Here is a 26511-nt window from a genome sequence, read left to right as displayed (position 1 = left end):
CAGACTGGATTTATGAAAGGAAAAGGTACTCGAGAACAGATCTGTAGCCTAAGACAAATCATAGAAAAGGCTAGAGAATTCAATGTTCCGGTATATCTGTGCTTTATTGACTACCAAAAGGCCTTCGATACTGTCAAATGGAACCATCTTTGGAAAATTTTGGATGACATGGGTTTGCCACTCCATTTGATTGATCTCCTCAAGTCCTTGTATAAGGAAAATACAGCCACTATGAAGATTCAAAACAAACAGTCTCAGCAGTTTCGTACAAGGGCTGGAGTTCGCCAGGGATGTATCCTGTCACCGTTACCGTTACTTTTCAATATCTATGGTGAAAATGCAATGAGAACTGCATTAGATGGCTGGGACAAAGGGTTTTCCATTGGGGGATCCAAGATCAACAACTTGAGATTTGCTGATGACACCACCTTGATAGCATCATCTGAAGAGGAGTTGACAGAGCTGATCAAGAGAGTAGAGGAAGCAAGCCTAGAAATTGGATTACGCCTAAATCGACAGAAAACCAAAGTCATGATTGTTGATCGTAAGAACAACAACAGTCCACATATCAAACAGATTGGAGGGTGTGAAGTTGTACATCAGTATGTATACCTAGGCTCCTTACTATCCAATTCTGGTGGTTCCAAAGATGAAATAAAGCGAAGAATTGAAATAGCAAAGGTAGCAATGATTCGTCTGCGGAAGATCTGGAAAGATAATAACATCGCCATTAAGACAAAAAATAGAAGCTCGTTGAATCTCTAGTCTTCTCAGTCTTCTTGTATGGCGCAGAGACATGGACCATCCTCAAACGTGATTGTGAACGGATAGAAAGCTTTGAAATGTGATGCTGGAGGAAAATGTTAAGGATTCCTTGGACAGCTCATCGCACGAACACATCAATCCTGAACCAACTTCAGATAAAAGTTTGTTTATCGTGTAAGGTCTCTCAGCAGATTGTACGCTACTTTGGACATATAATGCACCGAGATGGTAGTCTTCAAAAGCTGATTGTTGAGGGTAAAGTCCAGGGAACCAGACAATGAGGACGAATAACACGATGGATTGACATGGTGAATGGCCCCCTACAGTGTTCTCTCAGAGTAACTACATTGAAAGCTTTAGGTAGGGAAGAATGGCGGAGTATGGTTCATCGGCTAGAGGGCTGAATATTATGATAGTCACGACGCCTCAGTCATGAGGCAAAACGAAGAAGGAGAAGAAGAAGGATATCCCTATTATTTATATTTTAAGAAGAAAATAATAAATAATAATATTGATATGTATATACCATTTGAGACCAGTAATTTTGATTCAAATTGGGCCTCTGGCTTGCATCTCGCATTCTGTGAGGATTGGCAGCAGTGAATTAGTTTGTTTTCATGCAGAAGATCAGAACAAGTACAGCGGTACTGGTTAGTAGCAAAGAAAGAGTTGCAGGAAAAAGTACCGTGGCTGCCCCTGCAACCTGAGAGACTACCGGCCACCACTGCTAACAAGCATAATTTTGATGAAAGAATTAATGGCGAGATCAAATTTTTGCTGAAGTGCCTAATAAAAGGCCTTTCAACGTGAAGTTATGATAAAATAGTTGGCTACATTTTTACAACATTATGTATCTCACAGCTGTGAGTGCTATACATGTCATTCAGTTCATTCTTAGGTATTGTTCTAAAAAGATGTAATTATGTCTTGGAAAAATCAGGTTATTATGTTTGTAAAAAAGAATAACATCTGGAATGTTTTTATTTTGTAGGTTATCAAAAACTGTAGATACAAATGTAGGTATTACTGAAAGTGTACTATGAAATAACATATCCTCACTTGAGCTATGGGAGATTGTCTGGGTTTGTGTGCCCAGTGAATATTTTGAATGACTTTTTATTTTACACAAGAAAGCTCTAAGGATCATTTTTTGCTTTCCAAATTGAAGTAGGTACATGCAAACATTCTTTTTTAACTAATAATATTACGAAACTTTCTTTTGTACATATCTGTTGCCTTTATTAGGCATAATAAAACATTGACTATAAGTAACGGTGAGATCCACAGTACAACACAACAGATAGGAATGATTACCGTATGAGTTTCCACTTCACTATAAAGATGGTTCGTTAACAAACTGCTTAAGCATATCAGGGTAAAGGTTTCAAATGTCATTAAAATACTACTTAATTAACAGGAACCTGTGTTCCATATATGAACTGTAAAATTAAGATGTGTGTTTTTTATTTGTATATAAATTACCGTAGATTTTTTATATTAGCCCTTTCACTCTGGCATAGCAAGTAAGGAAGCATGACCATCTGGACGTGAGCAGCAAGTGGCTCACCGAGCCCGCTCTACGCGATACTTGTCACGTTCTACTCTCTCGCCAGCAGCCGTCTCACGATATTAAGAGAGGACATGCAGAGTTTGAAAGTATTTTATTTTTAATGCATATTTAGTCAAATGCTTATGATTATATTTATAGCACTTTTTATTTAGATTTGCGGCTTTGGACACGGCACTGTTGAAGTAAAAGCTTGTTTTGCTTGTTATTGTAAATTTTATCTTTAGTTCCCTTTATTTAAATTTTATTAATTATGTAAACTTTAACTTTAAATTACAATTTGTTTACCTACATTAATTTGCATACATCATTTAACAATTAAGTTCTAGCAGGGTTAAAATCTTGTTTTGTTTTTATTTTAATCAGTATCTTAAGTTACTTTTATTTCTATTTTGTTAATTACATATTATAATTTATTATGAACATTCATTTCAAATTACAAATGTTTACCCACATTAATTTGCATGCCATAAGCTAGAAGTTCTTCTGCATGTGATAAGTTTAGAAACAGGAGAAAGGCGCATAATGTCACATTGCATTCCTTACAACACATTTTCGTCTGCTTCCTCTTCTGCGCTTTGCACACAATACAAGTTCTGTATGTACTCCACTCATCAGGAAAATGAGATCCTGCTGTCAGACTGATGGGAAGATGAGGCCTTTTAAAATTTCAGTGCAATTGATAGCAAAGTCAATAAGCACTAGCACTTGAGCACACAGGAGCAACGAGGGAACACCGGTGGATTGTATAGTCCCAGCCGCCTGAGCACAAGGAGGCTCAGAATATGTCCGAGGTGCCCACTCCCATTTCATAGCAACAGGTATCCCGACTCTCAGGACCACTTACTAGGCCACTCAGCCATTGTCCATGGTTCACGTACCAGGACGTGACTACAGTAACCCATACTATGAACCACAGGGAATAACAAGTAAAAAAAAATTAAAAAAAAAAAATCTTAGGGGAAGCATTTAATTTTGGTTTCTAAACTGATTCACCAAATCAGTGCAATTATAACCATTTTACGTTATATGAAACATCTTTTTAAATAGTGGTTTTGGTTGGATTTTGTTTAATTAAAAAAAATGAATTAAGCATCTGCTTTGGACTGTGAATGAAACTGACTTGTCCTACATTGACCAGGCATTATTTTATATGGATCAGTGAATACCAAAACATGTAAGTCACATTTGTGTATTGTTAAATCGTAAGATTTAATAGTTCTCTTTAATAGAAGTGGCTGTGTAAATTCAGTGTCAATAACTCATTTACAAGATAATAAGGTAAACTGACTTATCAGCTTGAAGCCACTTTTATAACAATATTTGGAATATTAATAAGATGACTCAGCCTATCTGGTTCTTACCAGGGACTGTTTTGTATTCTACCAGGTGAGTTCACCGTGTGGTCAGGGGCGCACAGCTGTGTGCTTGCATCTGGGAGATAGTATGTTTGAATCCCACTGTCGGCAGCCATGAAGATGGTTTTCCATGGTTTCCCATTTTCACAGCAGGTAAATGCTGGGGCTGCATCTTAATTAAGGCCACGGCCGCTTCCTTCCAACTCCTAGGCCTTTCCTCTTCCATCATCGCCATAAGACCTATTTCTGTCAGTGCGACGTAAAGCCATTAGCAAAAAAAAAAAAGTTTTGTATTCTTGGATAATATCTGAAAGTAAAATTTGTTTATTTCTTCAATATTATGACAAAACGACCTATCTTGTTAGTGTCAAAGGATAGAAAACATTGATCTTAGTAGGTTATTTTTGTTTTTCTTTCTTTAAAACAATTATATTTGTTTATGGTGTCGACCTCTGCAGATCTTTTGCCGCTACTTTCACCATATGATAGGAACCTGTGTGTAATTGCAAAGTGCTGAATGTGAGGAAAGGAACGTTAAGGATGACACAAACACCCAGTCCCCAGGCCAGGGATATTAATCATTTACAATTAAAAACCCCTGACCCGGCTGGGAATCGAACCCGGGGCTGCCGGGTGACAGGCGGACATGTTGCCCCCCACATCGTGGGGCCAGACACCTTAGTAGGTTACTGGAAAAAAAGTTTTATCTGTTTGTTCTCCAGGTTGAGCGAATTACTAAACTGTTACACTCCTGCAGCATATGTGCATATTATTACAGTACTATAATTTGTGTAAGCAGGAATGTTTATACCTGAAATGATTATGGCATTACAAATATTGGTGTATATATTATTATTAGTATTACTATTATGATTACAGACATTATAATTATACTTACTATATTCTGAGCTTAAGATTGAGCATTTTGAGATCCCAGACAATAATTGAAATATCATCTGAGCCAGTGAGCAGGTACTGTGATTGTTTTGTGATTGCCAAGCATTGCACTGGGCCGCTGTGACCTGTGAAGAAAAGCATATACAGTACATACGTATACATTCTTTTAAAGACCAAAATGTGTAGAATTTCACAGGTTTCGGAGAAATTCAGATTACAATTCAAACAAAACAAGCTGTAATGACAATTTATACAGACAACAGTAAATCAATGAGCTCTATAAGCCTTTCATCGATTAAAAGACAAACCTTGCTCCAAACAAGGGATTCTTCACATTTCTCGTAAAGAATAAATATATAAGTGAAGGATTTCTAGCAATGCATATGGGTACAATAAAATATAACTGATATTCAAAATATTTGGAAGTCATTCTTTTGACATAAAACACAAAGCTGTATTACCGTATTAAGTTCTTCTTTCAGGTTGAACCGTGTTTTTGTTTTCTGTACATTACGTAAAATTTGCTGACATTTTGAAGTTTTTATCAGCACCACATCTAGAATATTTTCCCCTCTAGTTGGTTTCTTCACTTTCTAATTCAGCTATCATTCCCAGACTAACCCAGATAACTCTGAATTATTTTTTGCAATAAAAATCCACAGCTGTATTTTTCATGTTGCTCGCCCCATGTTAAAGGTATAGAAAGTCTGCCTCTTTCAGCCACTGTTGGTCATTTATAGTCGTGTGTCATGTCGCGTTATCTTGCTGGGTGGTCCCATCTAGCCTAAGGAAGGAAATCAGCATATATGTGTGTACAGGATCTGCAAGGATGGATTTAAAACCACATCAGTTTCTCTATAGAGTTCATCTGGTTTTATCAGCACCATACAACCGGGTTTGATTCCCAGCCTGGTCATGGATTTTCATGTGGATCTTAGGCTGCCTTGAGGTTCATTCAACTTAGGTGAGAAGAACGTAATAGCCATGAGACAGTGGCCCTGTCAAGAAAGCCATGAATAATGGCAGAATGTACTGGACGCACTGATTATGCATTACCTCATTAAAAAAAAAAATGGCGTATGGCTTTTAGTGCCGGGAGTGTCCGAGGACAAGTTCGCCTCGCCAGATGCAGGTCTTTGGATTTGACACCCGTAGGCGACCTGCACGTTGTGATGAGGATGAAATGATGATGAAGACGACACATACACCCAGCCCCCATGCCAGCGAAATTAACCAATTAAGGTTAAAATTCCTGACCCTGCCGGGATTCGAACCCGGGACCCCTGTGACCAAAGGATTACCTAATAATTTGCAGGCTTTTGGGCTTAGCAATGATCGCTGGTAGATCAAGAGTTATGTCTAGTGCCTGACAATGTGTAGCCACGCGGAGCAACTTGGCTAAGTTCGGTCTGTAGACTACAAAATACAATATGGCCGGCAGATAAGCAGCTGACGGTAGTCGGTAAGCTAATTGTTCGACAGTCACTCACCAGCTTTTCAGTTAAGCTCCCTACTTCAACTTTCAAATGTGCACAGTTTTCTCATCTTAAATCCCCTCATACCTCACACCGATACTTACAAATCTTAATTTCTACACTACCTTCTTAAATTGAACATGCAACTCCAGTATGCCATTGTTTTTGAAAGTAGGTAAAAAAATAAATAGTTGCTACATTAAAGCTGCATATGTCTCATAGATAGAAATTGCACTGCTTTTTTGGTTTTGCCGTTAAGACTTCACTGAAGTTTTAAAACCTTCCTGTTGTGAGGTTTCTTACTGAGTTTTATAAATCGCTCGCACTTAAATGACTTAAAAGTGGCTTTAGAAATATTACTAAAAGGAGCTGTAGAAGCCCATCATTACAAATGTCACATTTTATTTCTCTTGTGAATTTGTCTTCGATGAGATTGGAGCAGTTTAATTATTCATTTTGAGGAAGGTAATGCACAGCTGCAATAAAAAAATCAGAGACAATTGTCAGAAGCGATACAAAAGATGACTAGGGTCATTACAAAAAAATAGTGACCTTTCATTATCAGATGGGTATATTATTTCATGCTTCAAAGGTACCATGTCCCCCACACAATGTTTCAAACAGTGAAATATTAAATTGGTAATTATCGGTTACTATTTGAAGAACATGAAAACCACCGAACGAGTTGGCTGTATGGTTAGGAGTGCTCAGCAGTGAGCTTGTATTCAGGAGATAGTGGGTTCGAACCCCACTGCTGGCAGCCTTGAAGATGGTTTTCCCGTGATTTTCGATTTTCACACCAGGAAAATGCTGGGGCCGCACCTTAATTAAGGCCACGGCTGCTTCCTTTCCACTTCTAGCCCTTTCCTATCCCATTGTTGCCTAAGACCTATCTGTGTCGGTGCAATGTAGAAAGACTTGTAAAAACTTGAAAACCATATTCTTCAACTGTTTCAATGGCATCTAATGTAAATTTTTCCAGCTGCTTTCCAGTTAGCGAATAAGTGAAATATAATGAAACCGGTAAACTATTCTATAAAATGTTGGCAAGCCCTTGAATAGAGTACACAGTAGTTTGTTAGCCAGCTTGACTTCAATGCCCAGTGCATCTCTGCTGACATCTCTCATTTCAAAACATGTCTCAAGTTTCTATCACATTGTAGTAATATTTGAATTGCTATTGGAAAGCTCAATAGCAGCCTACAAAAGCCATAACAAATGTACTAGTTAGTAATTGTAATGACTGTATTGCCAAATATTTGGACACACATTTCATTATTATGTTAAGGCATGCCAGTAGAGCATAGCCAACAGATCTCATCCGAGCATGACCGAGTATAGCCGACAGATCTCACCCAAGTACAGCCGAGTGGCTTCACATTGTCAGGTGCTAGGCAAAAGTTAGATCAAGGCCCACCTGGGCTGTAATGATAGGGCCTATGCTGCAAACACAGCAGACCAACTACTTTCACATTGTTGAAATATATTTTTTACATTAAATGCTGCCAGTAATCAGGGAGTGTGTTCTAAGATATTTGATTAGATTTGCCTTTTGATGTTGTTCATCCTTCTGTAAGGACATTAGGATAATCTGGGTTAACTTATTCGCCATTTGGTGGTCATGCTTTCTGTCATTTGTTTCCAGTTAACATTTGTCCGACTCATTGGCTGAATGGTCAGCGTACTGGCCTTTGGTTCAGAGGGTCCCGGGTTCGATTCCCAGCCGGTTCGGATATTTTAACCTTCATTGGTTAATTCCAATGGCCCGGGGGCTGTGTGTTTGTGCTGTTTCCAACATCCCTGCAGCACACACACCACACATAACACTATCCTCCACCACAATAACACGCTGTTACCTACACATGGCAGATGCCGCAAACCCTCATTGGAGGGTCTGCCTTACAAGGGCTGCACTTGGCTAGAAATAGCCACACAAAATTATTATTATTAATAGTTAACATTTGCATAATTGAGATCACTCACTACAATAACATTTCTTTCTGTGTTGTTCTCCACATAATAATAATTCTGCATCACTCCAAAAACATCAAGTTGCCTATTATTTAGGGATGAGCCTTATACCATGAAATTTCATGATTCTGTTCCTTAAGATTTTTTAACTTACAAATTATCCTTTCACTAGTATGAATACTTACTCTCCTACTGTTTCTATCCTATGTCTATGATTAACACTCCAGTTTCACAAAAAAAATTCTGCATCCATAATATAAATTCTCAGCCATATTCCAACTGCTATTACAATATCTAGTACTGGTAAATATATGACAGTTAAATTACTTGATTATATTACTTTCTTTACAATACTTCTGCAGTTTAATTCTAACAACTTTATGCCATCCTGATTTGATTTCCAGTTCCCTGTACTCCCATCACCACCTTACTAACATTCCATGCTAATCTGATGACTGTGTAAAGGCATTTAATCCCTTCATTCCCACTATATTTCACCATTACAGAAAATATAATTTTTGGCAGGATTATTTCTTAAAGAAAAAATTCTCTTCTAGGGATATTTTGTGGAGTACTGAAGTACGACAACAGGCTGAATCAATCCGGAGTAAACCAGTCTTTACCACTACAGAATGTCATATTCTTATCCCAGCCAGAGTCTAGTGCCTCTGCTATTGATGGTACAGCAAATTAAACTGAAACAGATGTGGAACTAAATACCTTTGAAAGTATGAGTCAAAGTGTTTGACATGACATGCCACAGCTGTGGATCTCCAGTTTGTGGTACAATCACTACATGTTGACCTGATGGTGTGGGTTCTATCAATTTTACACCAGCAGGACAATGCAGACCTGTAAGACAAGAGAAGTTTCATGTATTAGATGCTACAGAAGTAAGAACAGTGCAAAATTGTTGCATAGAAACCACACACCTAAAAGTAATCAGTTTATGTCCATAAAAATCAACCAGTTTGAAGTGAGCTACATACAATAACTTTTAAAAATAACATTGCTGGAGATATGGTATTGAGGGGAATGGCCTTTAAATTTGTGTGAACTCTGGACAGTGGCATGGTCAAAATCTTGTTCTTAATGCTGTTTTGATTTTCATCTATTCATAACATAAAATAAATTCCCCACTAGAAATCTGTCTGTTAGTGCAGGCTAATCTCTAGAACCACCAAATGGATTTTGATGCATTTTCATCACTGTATAGAACATTTATGGAGGAAGGTTTAGGTAAATGAAACATTAATCTACAACAAAAGGGAGCTGAACAGTGGCAATTCTAGTAGAGAAAGTCAAAGAAGAAATGGCTGCCCAAGCACTTTCTTGGTTTATGTTGCTTAAACCATCAAGGAAAGACCCCGAGTATGTGTGCACACACATACACTGCCTAAGAGAAAAATTGAAGCACCCAGAAGCACTTGATGTTATTTCAGTTATTACAAAATCGAGTCAAATTTACAAAGAACTTGGCAGTATGAGCCCACTCATCAGTATGACGTTGCACCCTTTTTGGCCTGGATGCACACAATAACTTTTAAAATAACACTGCTGGAGACATGGTATTAAGTGGAATAGCCTTTAAATTCTTGTGAGTATTCGGAAGATAGTGTGTTCGAGCCCCACTGTCGGCAGCCCTGAAGATGGTTTTCCGTGGTTTCCCATTTTCACACCAGGCAAATGCTGGGGCTGTATCTTAAATAAGGCCACGGTCACTTCCTTCCCACTTCCAGCCCTTTCCTGTCCCATCGTCGCCATAAGACCTATCTGTGTCGGTGCGACGTAAAGCAACTTAAAAAAAAAAAAGAATTCTTGTGAACTCTGGACAGTGACATGGTCAAAATTTGTTCTTGATGGTGTTTTGATTTTCATCCCTTCATTCCCACTATATTTCACCATTACGGAAACTATAAATTTGGCTGGATTATTTCTTAAAGAAAATTCTCTTCTAGGGATACTTTGTGGAGTGCTGAAGTAATCAGTTTATGTCCATAACAATCAACCAGTTTGAAGAGAGTAACATACAACAACTGTGTTAAATGGTCCTTAATATCCTGGCTACTGGCACTGAGACTGAGTTGATGTCCGAATTGGTCCCAAACATGTTCTATCAGGGACAGATCTGGGGATCTTGCTGGCCACGGGAGTACCTCAGCATAACGCAGACAGTTTATAGAGATATGTGCTGTGTGTGAACAAGCATTGTCCTGTTGAAGAATGGCATCACAATACTGTTGCATAAGAGGTAATACATGAGGCCACAGGATGTCCATGACATACCATTGTGCCATCAACAGTCCTCTCATCCTTATTTATGAGCTTCATGACCGTATTGATAGATTACACATATATGGAAAAGAAAGGATTCCACCTGATCAATACAATTTATTATACCTATAGTTCTTACAGTACTGGTTTTGGCCTATTTGGCCATCATCAGCTGGCTAATGTTGATGTTTTGCATAAATTACATTACAATATCTGAAGGAAGTTTCCATCTTTGATTGGCATATCTGGATATGTCTAATGGCGAGTTCCAAAACAGAGCACTACCTAACCACAACAACAGCAGTAAGTACACTTTCTAATTCACACATGTCTTCAGGCATTCCTTCAGTCCATAATCAATCACTCATACATATCTTTTACAGATAACCACAATACCAGACACAATATAGACAAGAAAGGAACCACCACTGCTGTCAGAATTTTAACCAAACAAGACTACGTCTTCATCTTATGCTCCTAACTCAAACGAACAAGATTTTACCTACCATGAAGCTAAAGTGGACCTCTTAATGACAAGTGTTTTATTACAATACACCTAGCTATTAACCAACTAAATAAAATACACCATAGAAACTCATCATTATTTACAAACATAGTATCAACTGATGCAAATCTATGATTAATAGCATGACAACTACAAGAAGAAAGCACACGCAAGATATGTACAATTAAACTCGCCAAGTTTTAGACTCCATTATATCATATCATCATTCATGAACACTAACATCAACTGATATATTTCATAGTCACAAGACTTTACCAAGAAAGAAGAAGATATATGCAAGACATAAACATTAATCAGTGCTTTACATATGTTTTTAATACATTTTAATGTGTTTTATGTGTTTATACAACTGATTAGCTCTTAAGTTAAGGTTTTTACAATCACATCTTAAACCTCAAGGTCATTCACACTTACGTACCGCAATTTAAATGACAAACCATAATTTATATGCCCCATTAGACATATCCGGATATGCCAATCAAAGATGGGAACCTCTTTCAGATATTGTAATGTAATTTATGCAAAACATCAGCATTAGCCAGCTGATGATGGGTAAATAGGCCGGAACCAGTACTGTAAGAACTACAAGTATAATAAATTGTATTGATCAGGTGGAATCCTTTCTTTTCCATATATCAAGAGTTCTGTCAATCACTACCAGCTGTGATCTGAAGTCATAGCCTATGGCTCCCCACACCATGTCACCAGGAGTAACACTGCTGTGCCTCTTCAAAACATTTCCCAGGTTGCCACCATACTCGCAAATGATGGTCATCTGGGGTAGTGCAGAATTGCAATTCCTTGCTTAATACAGTGGATCGAGAACTTTCTGGTCTTAATGTCAACACTGTAAACATGATCCACTTGCTTAACCACCTTATGACTTAATGTTTATCTCATGAAAACTGAGATACAGGCCACTACCACGTTACAGATTTTTCTACAGAGGAACAACAATTACGACAATTTTTCTACAGAGGAACAACAATTTACGTCAACTTTCAGACGTCAAAATTTCTTTTATTTATGCCATGCTCAAAAACTTTTAGACATCACATAATGGCAAAGACTTTTTTAAACTAGTGATAACATTTTCATTCCTATTTTATTGTCTGACCATCAAGTTTTAACTCGTACATTTCGTAAAAATGATTCTTGAGCATCATGTTGTATATTTCTCCCATTTTATATTATCTCATTATTAATGGTTTATATTCTGTATTGTAAGATACATATCTTTGTTCATCTAACCTGTCATGGCTGAGGATGATGTCCAAAGACATCGAAACCGGTCCCTAATAAAAATGTTGTGATTTTGTATTAACAACATAATTTGTATTGATATCAGGTGGATCATTTATACTCTCTTCTGTTGTGTGTTAATACAGTGTGACACTATTAATCAGCGGTCCATGCTTCCTGGTCAAGGCACCACTCCAAATGCAGCCGTTTGCATTGTGGTGTTAGCCGCAGCCTATGAATGGGATTGTAATTCCCTAGTCTGCCTGCTGCTGGTGTGGGGTAGTACAGAATGTTGCTCGGAGTCCATTACTTGATTTCGGATGCCAGACGCAGATGTGAAGGGGTTACAATGTGCTTGATGCACAATACGGTGATCCGACCTTGTGATGCTAAGACATGGTCGACTGGAACCTTGATGATGATTATGCCTCTCCTCACGTTCCCATGCAGTCCAACATCAGGACCACTGTCACATCAGAATGTCCCACAAATCTGGATATTTCACAATTTGACCAGCTGGCCAAATGGAGACCCAAAATCTGGCCCCTTTCAAACTCTGTCAGGCAGTGGCGTGCACTGAACCCCATCTACCCCAGCGCTGCTGGGATAAATAACTTCATATTAACATTTTCTAATTATTCCTTAGAACTCTTTTTATAATGTTTAAAAAATTGAGAAGATCTAAGCCAAGCCAAGTACAGCTGTCTCAACAATCTGGTCACACTACCGCAGTTCAGCTTCTCCAGCAAGCTGAGTTTCCTTGCCGGCGCAAATGAGAGCTACCCCAGTGAAATTTAAGTCGCTTGGTTGACGCATGCACTTGAAGCTTCCTTGTTTTGGGACTGGAGCGGGGCGTGGCACGGCTGTGTGCCCTCCCCCAACAGCAATTTACGGTAACAGGCCAGCTAGCTTGGGAAAGGTATGTTAGTTTTAATACTTGACACTCGAAGTGTTCAGCGCCTAAGCAAAATATCAATATGTTAACAGTATAGCCACTTACACATCATCTTGCTAATAAAAAAGAGCCATTTTATGAAATAAATTATATTACAGAAGAATATATTTCAGCATGTATACAGTTTTTTTGAGCAATTCATTGATGGCACGTGTAGAGTATGTTTTCCGATAGCTGCAGAAAAATATTTAGGTTGCCAGGCATGAACACACAGCTAAGCATGAAGTAACATTATTTTGTATTTGGTTGTCTGTGATGATGGTGTATACACTATAAATTGAGGATAATTATGTCCACCTTTTCAATACAAATACAATGTGATTATTACCTTTCAAAATATTGGGACCGGTTTCGGCATTATTTGTATGCCATCATCAGCCATAGGAAACTTTGTGACAAGGCTTAAGTACAGTATTAACATGACATACAACTTAAATATATATAAAAATTCACCATATTCTTACATAACTATAAAAAAAATTTTTGGTGTACTCCTTAAAACTTAAGATTAAAATTGGTAGCATATTATATGCAACATATTATGACTTATTACTTCTATACAATTTTTGACTAGAGTTAAAGATTTTGTCAGGTTCTTTAAATATTACAAAATGCTGATTTAGAATCCAGTTTTTTTTTATTTTTTTAAATTTTGTTTTAATCTTTGAAATTTTTTTATAACTACTAGGCGTTTAAAGGCAATTGTGCATTTTGGTCAAAAATACCTAAAACTGACATGTATTAAAATGAGTTCACCTGTTATCAAATTGGAAACAGTAATCTATTTGTACTAGGTGTAGAGATATGTTACAGTACAAGTCTTTGGTAACTCAATGTCTTGCATTAATGCACTTTGGTTATTTAACAACAAATCGAGTAAAATGATAAGTTTGGCTGGATGCTAAATCAGCATTTTGTAATATTTAAAGAACCTGAAAAAAGCTTTAACTTTAGTCAAAAATTGTATAGAAGTAATAAGTCATAATATGTTGCATATAATATGCTACCAATTTTAATCTTAAGTTTAAAGGAGTACACCAAAAAATTTTAATAGTTATGTAAGAATATGGTGAATTTTTATATATATTTATGTTGTATGTCATGTTAATATTGTACTTAAGCCTTGTCACAAAGTTTCCTATGGCTGATGATGGCATACAAATAATGCCGAAACCGGTCCTAATTTTTTGAAAGGTGATGTATTAATGACGTCACATTGTATTTGTATTGAAAAGGTGGACATAATTATCCTCAGTTTATAGTGTAAATCTAGATTCAATACAGACCAAAATGAAGTTCTTAACTTTAAATGATGGTATATGGTGAATTTTTGCAGTGTTCCTCTTGGATTATACGTGAAGGTTTCATGAATTCTGTGGCATTCTTCATTAATATATAGTGTGTTATATGTCGTGACGAATATTTTCCCTCATTTGTCGTTGATGCACGTACACTCGGTATACAAGTGAAACTATAAAACTTTGGCGACGGTAAAATACCAGTTAAATTTTGCTGATTCAGTTCAGATTAGGCTTTTTAAGTAAGAAACAAATAGTCTCAGTGTATTTTTGTGAAAACCATGTCTGTACTATCACGAAGCATCACCAGATGAAACTGTAAGTACATTGTATAAAATCTGCTATAGATTAAGTTATGGTGTTGTCACTGCCGTGAGTATCGATTTGGAAGTATGTGGGAGTATGATTGAAAATATTCTTGAAAGATCTTTCTCAGGTAGACCTTTCCATGAAAAATGCAGCCTTATTAAAATGGTAATGTTGACTTTCGAGAGTGTAGTGGGATTACAATTGTTTATATTTAAAACACATTTTTTCAGCTGGGGTAATGAATATGTTCACCACACGCCACTGCTGTCAGGTGCCGACAACACTGTCACACATAAGTATGCGGCATCTCCATGTCCTTCGCAGTAATCACTCAACATCTGATTTTTGGGGGGTGGGGCGGAGGGGAGTCCGCTTTCCCCGAGTGCCTCTGACATGCTATTAGTTCTAAGAAGAGAAAGCAGGGAGGAGTGGGAGTGTGATACTATAGGACTATCTGATGCTGTTCATGTCCTTTATATACCCCATAAGGCCTGGTAACAACACTAAACATGAACAACACTAATACATTCTGGTAGCCATTCTACCTGTCAAGGAGAATTGCAACTCTAATAATTTACATACCCGCCGATGGTGTGTACGTGTATAAAGTTACATTGACATCCGGCCATTACTTCTTTAATTTTTTTGTCAGGCAGCGTAAAATGCTCTACAGGAGTGTCTTGAGATAGTATGCACCTAGCTGTTATAATATGTAGCAAAAAAAAAAATCATACATTAGAAGTCATTTTTTGAAATTAGTTACCTAATCTTATTAAGATAATACCCATTAATGTACATATGTGTAATTGAAATGTATGGTTTAGGCATTACCATATTGTAATTTTAGTGAAAGCACAGGAATGGCTTAAATATTGCATGGGGAGAAAGGATTGTACTAACAGGCTGATGACAATAAAGGCCTTGGATACACATCACACTGAACTATGTACACACATCAAGAGGAGAACAGCTAGTGCTATCTACAAGGAAATCTTATAATGTCTATCACCATAAATTGAAAACTGTTCCCATATGAAGCAGATTTAGATTGCTAGTGTATGACACGATAATAAAGCATAGAACAAATACCGAACAAAATGTTCATACACAGATAGAAACATGAATAGGAACCCATAATGGGATGAATACAATGACAGGTCAGTGTAAAAAGAGGGAACAATAGAAATAGAAGACAAGAACAACCATGAAAACACAAAATGATAAGGACAATATCCGGCTCCATGGCTAACTGGTTAGCGTACTGGCCTTTGGTCACAGGGATCTCGGGTTCGATTACCGGCAGGCTCGGGAATTTTAACCATCGTTGGTTAATTTTACTGGCACGAGGGCTGGGTGTGTGTGTCGTCGTCATCATAATTTCATCTTTATCATGACGCGCAGGTCGCCTACGGGAGTCAAATCAAAAGACCTCCACCTGGTGAGCCAAACATGTCCTTGGACACTCCCGGCACTAAAAGCCATACGCCATTTCATTTACAAGGACAATCTCAACATCTTAGTGCACTGTAACCTTTGAATAGATAGACGCTCTCCTCAACAATCCCTGTTCTTTTAAATCTATCTTGTCTTACACCTTCTGCATCACAACTGAAGATCTGTTAAGATGGTCCCTCAATGAGTGTTGATGCTTGCCTTCCTGATGAAGCCAAAGCAAAGTCATTTCTGTACAGGCTAAGAAGGCCCTTGTAGGGCACTTGATGGGGTTGAGTGGTTAGCTTTACAAACTCACTGGGGACTGAGAAGAGATGAATTTTGATGAAAAATGGAAATCCTCGACCTGTTTCCAATTATTCGACCGGGTCAGGAATGGCATGAATGAAGCCCCCATCTAGCAGCAAGGATAGGAACTGTGCTGACTGCCGAAGCCTGTTGCACTCCTCTAGGACAATGATTAGTGACTGACAGATGAAATGAAATGATGTTGGAGAGTGTCGCTTGAATGAAAGAAGACAGGGAAAACTGGAGTACATGGAGAAAATCCTGTCCCATCTCCACTTTGTCCAGCACAAATCTCACATTGAGTGACCAGGATTTGAATGATGGAATCCAGCAGTGAGAGGTCAGCGCACTACTGTCTGGGTCACGGAGGCTCTATGGATTGTGATCCATTACTAAATTTAAAAATCCTGTTTTCATAGTATAATCTCCATAACAAGAGAGAGATTTATTACATCAATAATAATAATAATAATAATAATAATAATAATAATAATAATAATAATAATAATAATAATAATTCTATGAACACAGCTACCATTTTGATATTCTCTTTACTACATGGTAGAGAAACTATAAATCTAGACTCCATTTTAACAACTTCATGGTCAGAATAATCATTTAAACCTTAGTGAAAAGAATATTAACACAGAAATTGTACCTTTATTAATTATTATATCATTGTGGGACCCCTTTCTTTCCTCTGTTACAGTAACAGTACCATTACTGGTTATCTTGAGAAGAAATTTGAAAATTTTATGAGAATACTCACTTTTAATCTGCAAAGGAAGGGGAGGTTGTAACCAGCCATTGAGAGGAACCAACAGCGGTGCAGTGAACCCATCACACCAGGCCATAGCTGAGGTGATCATGTGACTGACCAAATCTCCACTATCATCTGAAAAGACAGATAGGTCTTCATCTCCAGCAACTTACAAAGATCTATGAAGAACTGAAATAAATGTACCTGTTAATTTTTTCAAATCTCTTATTTGACAACTTTTATCAAATTCAAGGTCTGAAATTCTCTTACAGCTGATAACATTGTACTAAAAATAAAATAAAAGAGTTAAAAAATCCTATTTCTGGAGGAAATATGTGTAATTCTTATAAAAATTTTAATGCTGAATTTAAAACTGGGTTTAGTTTTCATACACCAGGGATAGTTTAAGAGTAATCCGGTTCTTAATTTATTTTAATACTTTCATATCATCTATATAAATATCTGTTTATCTAAGAACCCCTGCACTTAAATTTCTCCTCTGTTATCATCTTCTTATATCCATAACTCATAGCATCAACATTTATTGAGGGGCTTTTTATTTTCAAATACATCCACTTGGTATTTACATATTTGTCCTGTACGACTGTCCTCAGTTATAATCCTATTTTCTATTAATTTCAACTTCCTTAACTGTATTACTTTCTTCCTTAATTATTCCGTATGTATGCGAATGCTAATCCCAAAATATGGACACACCTTTCTTTGAGGAAAAATTCCAAGCTGTTCAAATGTATAACTTTTATACCCGAAAAATATCGAAGTATGAATGTAATTTTAATGACGGTGCAGACCTTCGTTTCGGGACGATTGGTGGCTAAACGACGAGTCGTATCACAAAACAGATAGCACAATCGCCGTTCAACTTGGAGAGATCTACAACTTTGGTCCTATGACTTTTTGTCGTATCTCTAACCCCTATACGTGAACTAGAGCTGTATTTCTTCATTTCAAGTTAATTTTTGTACTTTTTACACGTAAATGTTATCGTTTGACACATTTATAGGAAAGATAGAATCATCACATTCGGCACGCACATTTACACGACCAGTGGCCATATGTTAGCCAAATTTTCTGATTCCAGCTGTCACATGAGCATAAAAAAAAAAAATATGTGAAAGCTGTATAAAATTTCACCCTATTCAATGATTCTAACTCAATCCAACCCTCAAATTTCACCCTATTCAATGATTCTAACTCAATCCAACCCAAAAATATTGCAGATAGGAGAAAATGTCATAGGACCAACCATGTTCTCTAAAGGAGGCGTCTGATGGTGAAATCCGTTTTTCGATATGTCGTACTGTTTCAAAGCAATAACTCTCGAAATAAAAGTCTGCATTTATAAACATGTCCGTCCTTATCTATATACAGTAAATAAAGTTGTACAGCAAACAGAACCTCTCATAGCGTCAGTTAAGAAGAGACGGCTATTATTTTACGGTCGTCTCTTGAGGATGATTGATGATCGACTAACAAAAAGAATATGGAATTTTATTCAATCTAAGCAACAAGGCCGAGATGGTTCCAGGAATGCGAAAAACATCTGAGGCAGGTTGGTATTTCAGACCAAGAAATTCATGACAGGAACGCATTCAGAAGATTGACGAACAACTATCAAGGTTTCAAAATGGCATCAACTTCCAGAAGACGGAAAGGACCTCTGTCTGAAGAGCATAAACAGTGAGTCGTCGCTGGTCTCAGAAGATACTGGCAGGAAGTCAAAGCCGGAACAAGAACAAGACCTAGACACTAAAATGAAGTTGGTTGTTACCACGCAGTCCATAGAGGCTCAACTCGATGTATATATATTTTTAAAAAGTTGTAGCGTGTCCGCTGTCAGTTATTTCGTTTGTTTTGCCAATTTTTCAGATATTTATCCGTTTTAGGTCAACTCAAGACCGTATCTGTGGTTTTTATGTTTCGTGTCTGTTTGTTTGTTCCACAATTACGGCGATACGGCTGGATAGATCTCCGCCAATCTTCATATTTTAAATATTATTATTATTATTATTATTATTATTATTATTATTATTATTATTATTATTATTTTGAAACAGGTAGCGTCCTCTCATATCTGTCAATTGAGACACTAAACATAATCGTAAGTTAAATAATCTCGGCGATATACGCGTTTTATCCAAACAATAAAAGCGTGTTACAAGTTTCGAGGAACGTAAGTCTACGTTAAAACTATCCTTTCAATCGCCAAAAGCGAGTTGTACTCCCTGGTTCTATCTCCTCGTGGCTGAACGTCGCGTCTGGCGGCCCAAAAGGAGGATTTTTTAATCATCTCTGTCGGCACTGTATTGTTCTCATAACAGGATAGGTTGCAGTGGTGTCGCTACCGGCGTGCTAGCCGGCCATTGTCATGGGAAGGTCCAATATTCAACTGATGAGTCCATGCCGTACAGGGGAGAAAACACTGGTAATTTTTGACTATTTTTAATAATAATTTTTATCAAAAATTAATGTTGAAAACTGTCGATCTGTCTAAATGAACGTGAGCTTACCCACAGGTATAAAAATAAACTGCGCTCCACTGACGGCTGTTACTCAGGTCGAAGATCTTGGAATAATTCATGATAGCAAACTAATTTTTTTTGCTATTTGTTTTGCGACGCATCGACACAGTGATGTCTTATGGCAACGATGGGATTGGAAAGGCCTAGGAATGGGAAGGAAGCCGCCGTGGCCTTAATTAAGGTACAGTCCCAACATTTGCCTGGTGTGAAAATGGGCCACAGAAAACCACCTTCAGGGCTGCCAACAGTGGGGTTAGAACCCACTATCTCCCGGATGCAAGCTCACAGCTGTGCGACCGTAACCGCACGGGCAACTCGCCCGGTCAAACTAAATTTCTCTTTTGATATAAACGAAGTTAAACCCCATATCATGAGGTCTCTTGGAAATTGTTCAGATTTTCTGAAATTTTTGAGAAATAATAAAATAGTTTAAATAGATACCAGCAACAAATATAACATTTGGGATAAGTACATTGCATATTACATTCATGTTCCTTCTTTATATTCATGTAATATTAATTTCATTTGAATTTATTATAATTTGTGGTAATTATTGTACATTATGCCCCACAAACACATACGTTTTAAGTTATTCACTATCCAAGGAGTAAGTTCGTACGAATTCGCATAAAAAAATCAGGGTCATTTGCCGGGGCTGACTAGCTCAGCTTTATAGTAGAGCGCTGGCCTTCTCAGTTCAAGTGGTGGCTTCGAAACGCTCTTAAATTATACTTCTGTACTTATGTTCTTGCTATCATTGATTTCTGCTCCCCTATCTTGTCTTCAGTTGCCCCCACATATGTCAATAAAATTAATTGCGTATTCTCATTCTTTGCGTATAGGAGAAAGTAGAAATATGAGATACTCATTTTGTTTTCTTATCATAAATTTCGTTACAAGGTAAGCAGTGCGGAATGGTTAACATTTACGGAAATTAAATTCTATGTGGAAAGTAGAGAAATAAATGTAATTTATGTATAGATTACCATACTAATTTTATTTAGATAAATTGTTACAAAGGCGAGTTTCTAGCATTTCTGAACATGGGTAGTAATATGAGACACCTGTCTGATGTGTATGTATGTTTAGTCCTCAGCCCGAAGGCTGGTTGGATCCTCAACAGATCCGCCATCAGCTGTCATAGATGGCCTAGGCATCACTGAAGAGGCGTACTAGGGAAATGAGGAGTGAGGTAGTTTCCCGTTGCTTTCCTCACCGAGCCAGAAGTTGCTATTACACATCAGTCTGCCAAGCCCACTGAAATGCATGCACCAACCGACCCTATGAGCAATATTTTCACACCATTCATAGCAGGGACTGGCTGCAGAAGGAATGGCATTACTAGCATCACTCATACCTCAGTCACTTTCATTTTGTCAAAGCCAAGGATAAAGCTGAGACAGATCAATGAAAGTAACAAAATTGCTCTAGCCCATACCAGAAGACATAGTGCATTGTAAACACTAGGTCCTGCCAGCAAAGGCATACCTGTCTGATATGAAAAACAAACTTGAAACACAAGCGAAAAATTACACAATCTTGTATTACTAACGTGTAATGATAAATTGTTAGTAATCCCTTACATGAGTCGGTTAGTTCCAAAACTCAACATGTCCATATTAAAGTGAATTGAGAAGAAATGAAACTGTTATCAACATTAATATCGGGATTAAACCGATAGAATAGTGTATTGTGGTAAAGGCAATAAAGGCAATTGTGATTGAAATGAGAACAATGACAATAATGTAGGATTTCATTAGAGCTAAATAATAAAGAAAGTTGTTTGGTCATGTTGATTATAGGAAAGTACAAGTGGACATGTTCAGTTTTGGAACAAACAACAATCGACACAATATGGTTTGGAATAGATTCTGAGGACATTTGCAGACTTAATACAACTAAACATTCGTATTTTGACGCTAAGTTTTAGATAGCTATTATTTGAAGACAATGCCATATTTTACAATGGGAAAAATGTGAAAATGTTCAATATCAATGATTACTTCGACATTAAGAGTAAATTAATATTGTCTTCTTGGAGAAGACTTTCAAATAGCATCACTGTCAATCATTGGCTCATCTTCCTTCTCATGTTGTTCTACCTGTTCTTGGAAGTTCAGTTGTGTAGAATTTGCCAGTTCCTTGTAGATGCTGAGATCTGGATTAGATTCCCATTCACTACCATAATGCTTTTCGAGTGTAAGTACAGAAGATGTTATGAGTAGAATTTTGAAATAATATAAATTTACTAAGGATGAGCTGTGTGCTATTAGAAAAAATGTTAATGTAAATTGTATAATACTGTATTTTAGGAAGATGTCTTCTTTTCTTTTTAATATAAAATTTAGTGCTTGAGAACAATGTAATTTTGTCTACCATTTGCCACCGAGGTAGACACCTCATTTGCAAATAAAGTATTTTGATTTTATTTGATTTGAAATACAACGTCATTGACTTTTGTAACTTTAGGTAAAACTCCAAGCTGTATTGGTTCACAAAAAATTTGGTTTATGGTCTAACCTCTTCTGCAAACACCTTTTGGCTCCCCCGTGGTTTGTGAACTATGTTGCTTTGCCCCGAATAGTTACTGTGGTCTTGTTCCTTTGTATGATGAATCTTTTCATAGGAGCAAATTTGAAATGTAAGATAGAATGTGGTTTTAAAACTTCACTGACTGTTTTCATCCAATTAAAGCAGTTATCGGGACAGAATACAGTTCCAGATTTCTGAACAAGTCTCTATAATACCCTCATTGCAGAATTATTTCCCTTCTTTGGACTTATTTTTCACTGCAACTACATATTCTGTCAGGGGAAGAAAAGAATGTGCTAGTACCGCAAAAACTACAAGTACTCTTTTCATGTGATTTGGAGCGTCACTTTTCAACCATTTACTTAACATACCCATCATAATTTGATCTCGTTTGCAGTCGGCCTGTTATATCTACGCTGATGTACGAATATTTCTTGATCTTTTCTTACAAGGTCCTGGCTCGGCAACTATAATGCTCTTTTCACAGACTGTAATCTCTTGCTCACTAACCATTTCACTAGTTATAAAAGCTTCGCGAGTCTGCACACAGGATTCTCTATATAAGTCACTGTACATACATGGAACTGCGCGTTATTAACAGCAACAATTAACAATAAGTTTCCTTCTGTTACCAGGTTCCTTTGGACATGTCAAGTTATGGAACTGAACAGGCTGTGGACATATTCAGGTTTGGAACAGAACTGAAAAGTTAAGGTTTAATACCTGAGGAATAAGAATAGTTACGAAACAAAATATTATCACGTGTTAAATAGAGATCCCCAAACATCACGACACATAAAATATCTCATTTATTTATTTTTGTTGACATGTTGAGTTTTGGAACTAACCGGCTCACATAGTTTTCATTCTCTGGGTCCGCACAATCACTGTGAGCTCATATCTTACATACAAGACAGTGGATCCATAGTTCTAGAGTCATCAGATAACCCATCGTCACAAAACATACAATGAGCATTCTGGGAATCTGGACGTCGCTTGCCTGGGTCTGAACCTCTGATAGAGATAGGACCATCACTTGAAGATTCATCGGGGATGTGTACAATTTTCCTCTTGCTGTGATCTCGTAACTTGCCCCTTTTAGATGACGAGGTCGTGGTGGTTTTGATGCAGGACGAACCAAGTTGTTTTAGAAGGGGGGTGATTTTATTATATCTGATTTGCCTGATTTGCATCCATGGTGTGATTGTCTTACAACTGCAGGAAGTGGCAAGATATAGCGAGGGATGACGGCACTACTTGGAGTGGACGGTGCTGCATTTTGTGCTGAGGTGGAAGTGTAGTAATGGTTGAGTGCTCGGAAATAATTTCTGCTCTTTGAGGTGATGCAACACAAGGCATATTTACAGATGTTGATGTGCCAGAGGTAGTTGGGCAGTTTGACGAAGTTAATTCTATCGGTGGTGAGCCAGTAGAAGTCAAGTCCTCCACTCTTTGAACTCACAAAGCTACTCATTTTTAATACCTGGTAGAAATATGGGACAAGCTCATAATACAACCATCTTAGTGTCTCATATTGCTTCCAACTGATCATTTCAATTAACCTTAGCAACTCACAAGGAATGCCACACTCTATGCGTAATTTACAACTACATTCTAATACTGTATTTAATGTAGTTTAGCTTGCGTTATGTGCTTGTAGAGAAATTACATAGCCAAATAATGAAAACAGCACATGAAATCCACATTACAAAACATTTTAGTTGCTCCGAAGACAATAACACGCTGTCATAGCACTAGTTCTCAAGAAAGCATGGTGCCGGCTGAAATATATGGTTACAGACCTCAAGCACGTAGTTACTCGGGTAGTGCGATAGATGTAATTAACACCCAGGGACCAGAACTTCGGTATCTCATATTTATACCCCCACCTCTACATTGTGAAAGCCGACCTGAGACAATATAGCACCAACCACATTCTGTCATATTTCAACATCTTGGACCTCAGTAAACGTCTACAGTACACAGATCTCTGCTTTATTCACTGAACTGTTCACGGTATTATTAAATGCACATCTTTGTTACATCATTTCCTGTTACATGTTCTTTCACGTAGGATCCGAAATAGACCACTGTTCCATATTCATTCTGTGCGCCTAACACTCTAGCGAAGCTCCATATTCTCTCGCCTTCCCACAACAGCAAATGCCCTGCACGAAATTGACATCTTCATTCCCTACCACCTCTTCAAAGCCAAACGGAAACGTATATTAAAAGAGTAAGCTCTCGATTCTCTATTGACAACGTGGCCAGAACATTACATTCTCGACTTGTTATTTATTTTATTTGTTAATTGCTATCTAATGAATTTCTTAATATTGAGTCCCTCCTTTGTTAAATTTTATTGTTTTTTTTCTTACTATTAATATTTTATTCTGTTCTACAGTCAGTGTAAAATGGAGTACTTCGAACCTGTATCTGATTAATACTAAATAAATAATAACTAGCAATGACTGTTACAAAATGTAACGTGTTCATGTCACATAATAACTAGCGATCACCGTTACAAAATATAACGCGTGCTTGTCTCCTAATACCCAGATATCAAGAACTGTAACAGTATTATCAAGTACGTGACGGAGGTGCCCATCACCGTGACAAACAAAGAACGATCCGTGGAGAAGTAACGACCGGCCGTCAGTTCCAGTTTGACGTACAGCAGCTGACGTGAGAACTTATCCAGGATTTCGTTGTTCGGATGGAGCAGTTGTAATCTATTGACAAGGACACTGGTTCTAGCTGATTCTTCCAGTGCACAGTGACTCGCCTCGACGATGAGCAGCAAGTGGGTGAACGACATAGCCAGCCTCAGTAACACGATAACTAAGCTGTAGATGCTGAAAGGTATGTACTCATAGATGATCTGGAGCAAGTAGAACACGTTACCCACAATGCACACCACGATGTGTGTTATTAAAACCATGAGGACAATTCCAAAGATGTTGTTAGCGAGTTGTCCCAGATGGCACAAATTCATGTGGGTGAGAGACAGATTCTTCAAGATACTCGTACTTGGTGATAATGAGTGGCGTTCTACAGTTATAAAATATCTCTCTGTAAATTGTGTTTGGTTGAATCGCGAGGACACCAGTGGCAGAGATATTTCAGGAGACGATTTATTTGTGCTGGTTAAACGATTTGCATGGAATATTCCACGTATCTCGGCGTTGAACGAAGTAAACCGGTGCTTAATTACAAGCGCAACGCTGACATATTGAAGAACAATGAGACACAATACAAAATTTATCAGGTAAAAAGTTAGGAAGTTACAGTCAGCGGTCAGCAGAAGGTCGCAGATAGTCAGTAGTATGCTAGCGAGGAAGAAAATTCCTATAGCATTTAACGACAGATAAAAGAATCGCTTATGGAAAATATTTTTATGGCACTTCAATACTGAATCGATTTCTGATAATACTATGAACATTTCTTGAATTAACTTGACACACTTTGTGGCGTTGAAGGTGACCCCGATGATCACTGTCAGATGCGTAGAGATCATGAAGCAGTATGCTGGCATATATGAAGATAAGGTGGTCACGTGTGTCAAGATTTCCTTCCCGAGGTAGACTGTCCTCCACAGTAAATGTGACGTAAGAAATAGAAGCACCATCCCAGAGTACAAGGTGGCACACCATGGACGAGTGATCTTAAGGCCCCCTTCTTCCATCCCAAAAGTGAAAGGTGCAATACCGAATATCTTGGATACGTAGAAGATGGGTTTCAGAGCTGAATGCACATCCATTGTCGGTGTGAACTAGCGATGAGACTGGTCCGTCTCGAATATGGACATTAAAGATCTGTTTTCTATTCTCGAAAGAACCTCTAATTGAATATCATCAGTAAAAATACCTTTATAGTTTAGAGGACGTTGTACACACACACACACACACACACACACATATATATATATATATATATATATAGGATGTTTATATGGGACATATAAATGTTGTTCGCTTATGAAATGATCAATATCTTAAGATGGATTAGCGCTTTATCGAGAGGCAATGTATGTTGTGAAATTACAGTCATAGGCCAGCAGGAGATAGCAGGTAGTGATTAGAATGCTAATGAGGAAGACAATTAGTAGTTATTAATGACAGAAAAAGGAGCCGCTTATGCAAAAAGTCATTACGACGCTTCGATACTACATCGAATTCTGACAATAATACTTTCCACGTGGCTGATTCTCGTAAAGTTTAATTTTTTCTACACTTTATGCTTCAAAAGGCATGAAAAACCTCCCTTCCCCAAATACGTATTATTCTGGGTCGTAAATTA

At 37.6% G+C, this 26511-nt stretch overlaps 1 protein-coding gene across 1 annotated transcript in view; it reads right to left on the bottom strand.

The window, feature by feature from the left end:
• The window catches only part of LOC136857286 (protein qui-1), a 2256165-nt gene that overhangs the window by 94669 nt on the left and 2134985 nt on the right, over positions 1–26511 (bottom strand). The window contains exons 17-19 of the mRNA XM_068225125.1: positions 17147–17272; positions 8754–8885; positions 4589–4712 (exon numbers count right to left, since the gene is read on the bottom strand). Coding sequence (XP_068081226.1) covers positions 4589–4712; positions 8754–8885; positions 17147–17272 — 382 coding nt within the window. The remainder of the gene's footprint in view (positions 1–4588; positions 4713–8753; positions 8886–17146; positions 17273–26511) is intronic.

The sequence above is a fragment of the Anabrus simplex genome, chromosome 1 (assembly GCF_040414725.1).
Source record: "Anabrus simplex isolate iqAnaSimp1 chromosome 1, ASM4041472v1, whole genome shotgun sequence".
Lineage (NCBI taxonomy): Eukaryota > Metazoa > Arthropoda > Insecta > Orthoptera > Tettigoniidae > Anabrus > Anabrus simplex.
The sequence above is the reverse complement of the archived record's forward strand: the minus strand, read 5'-3'. Positions and strand labels throughout refer to the sequence as shown.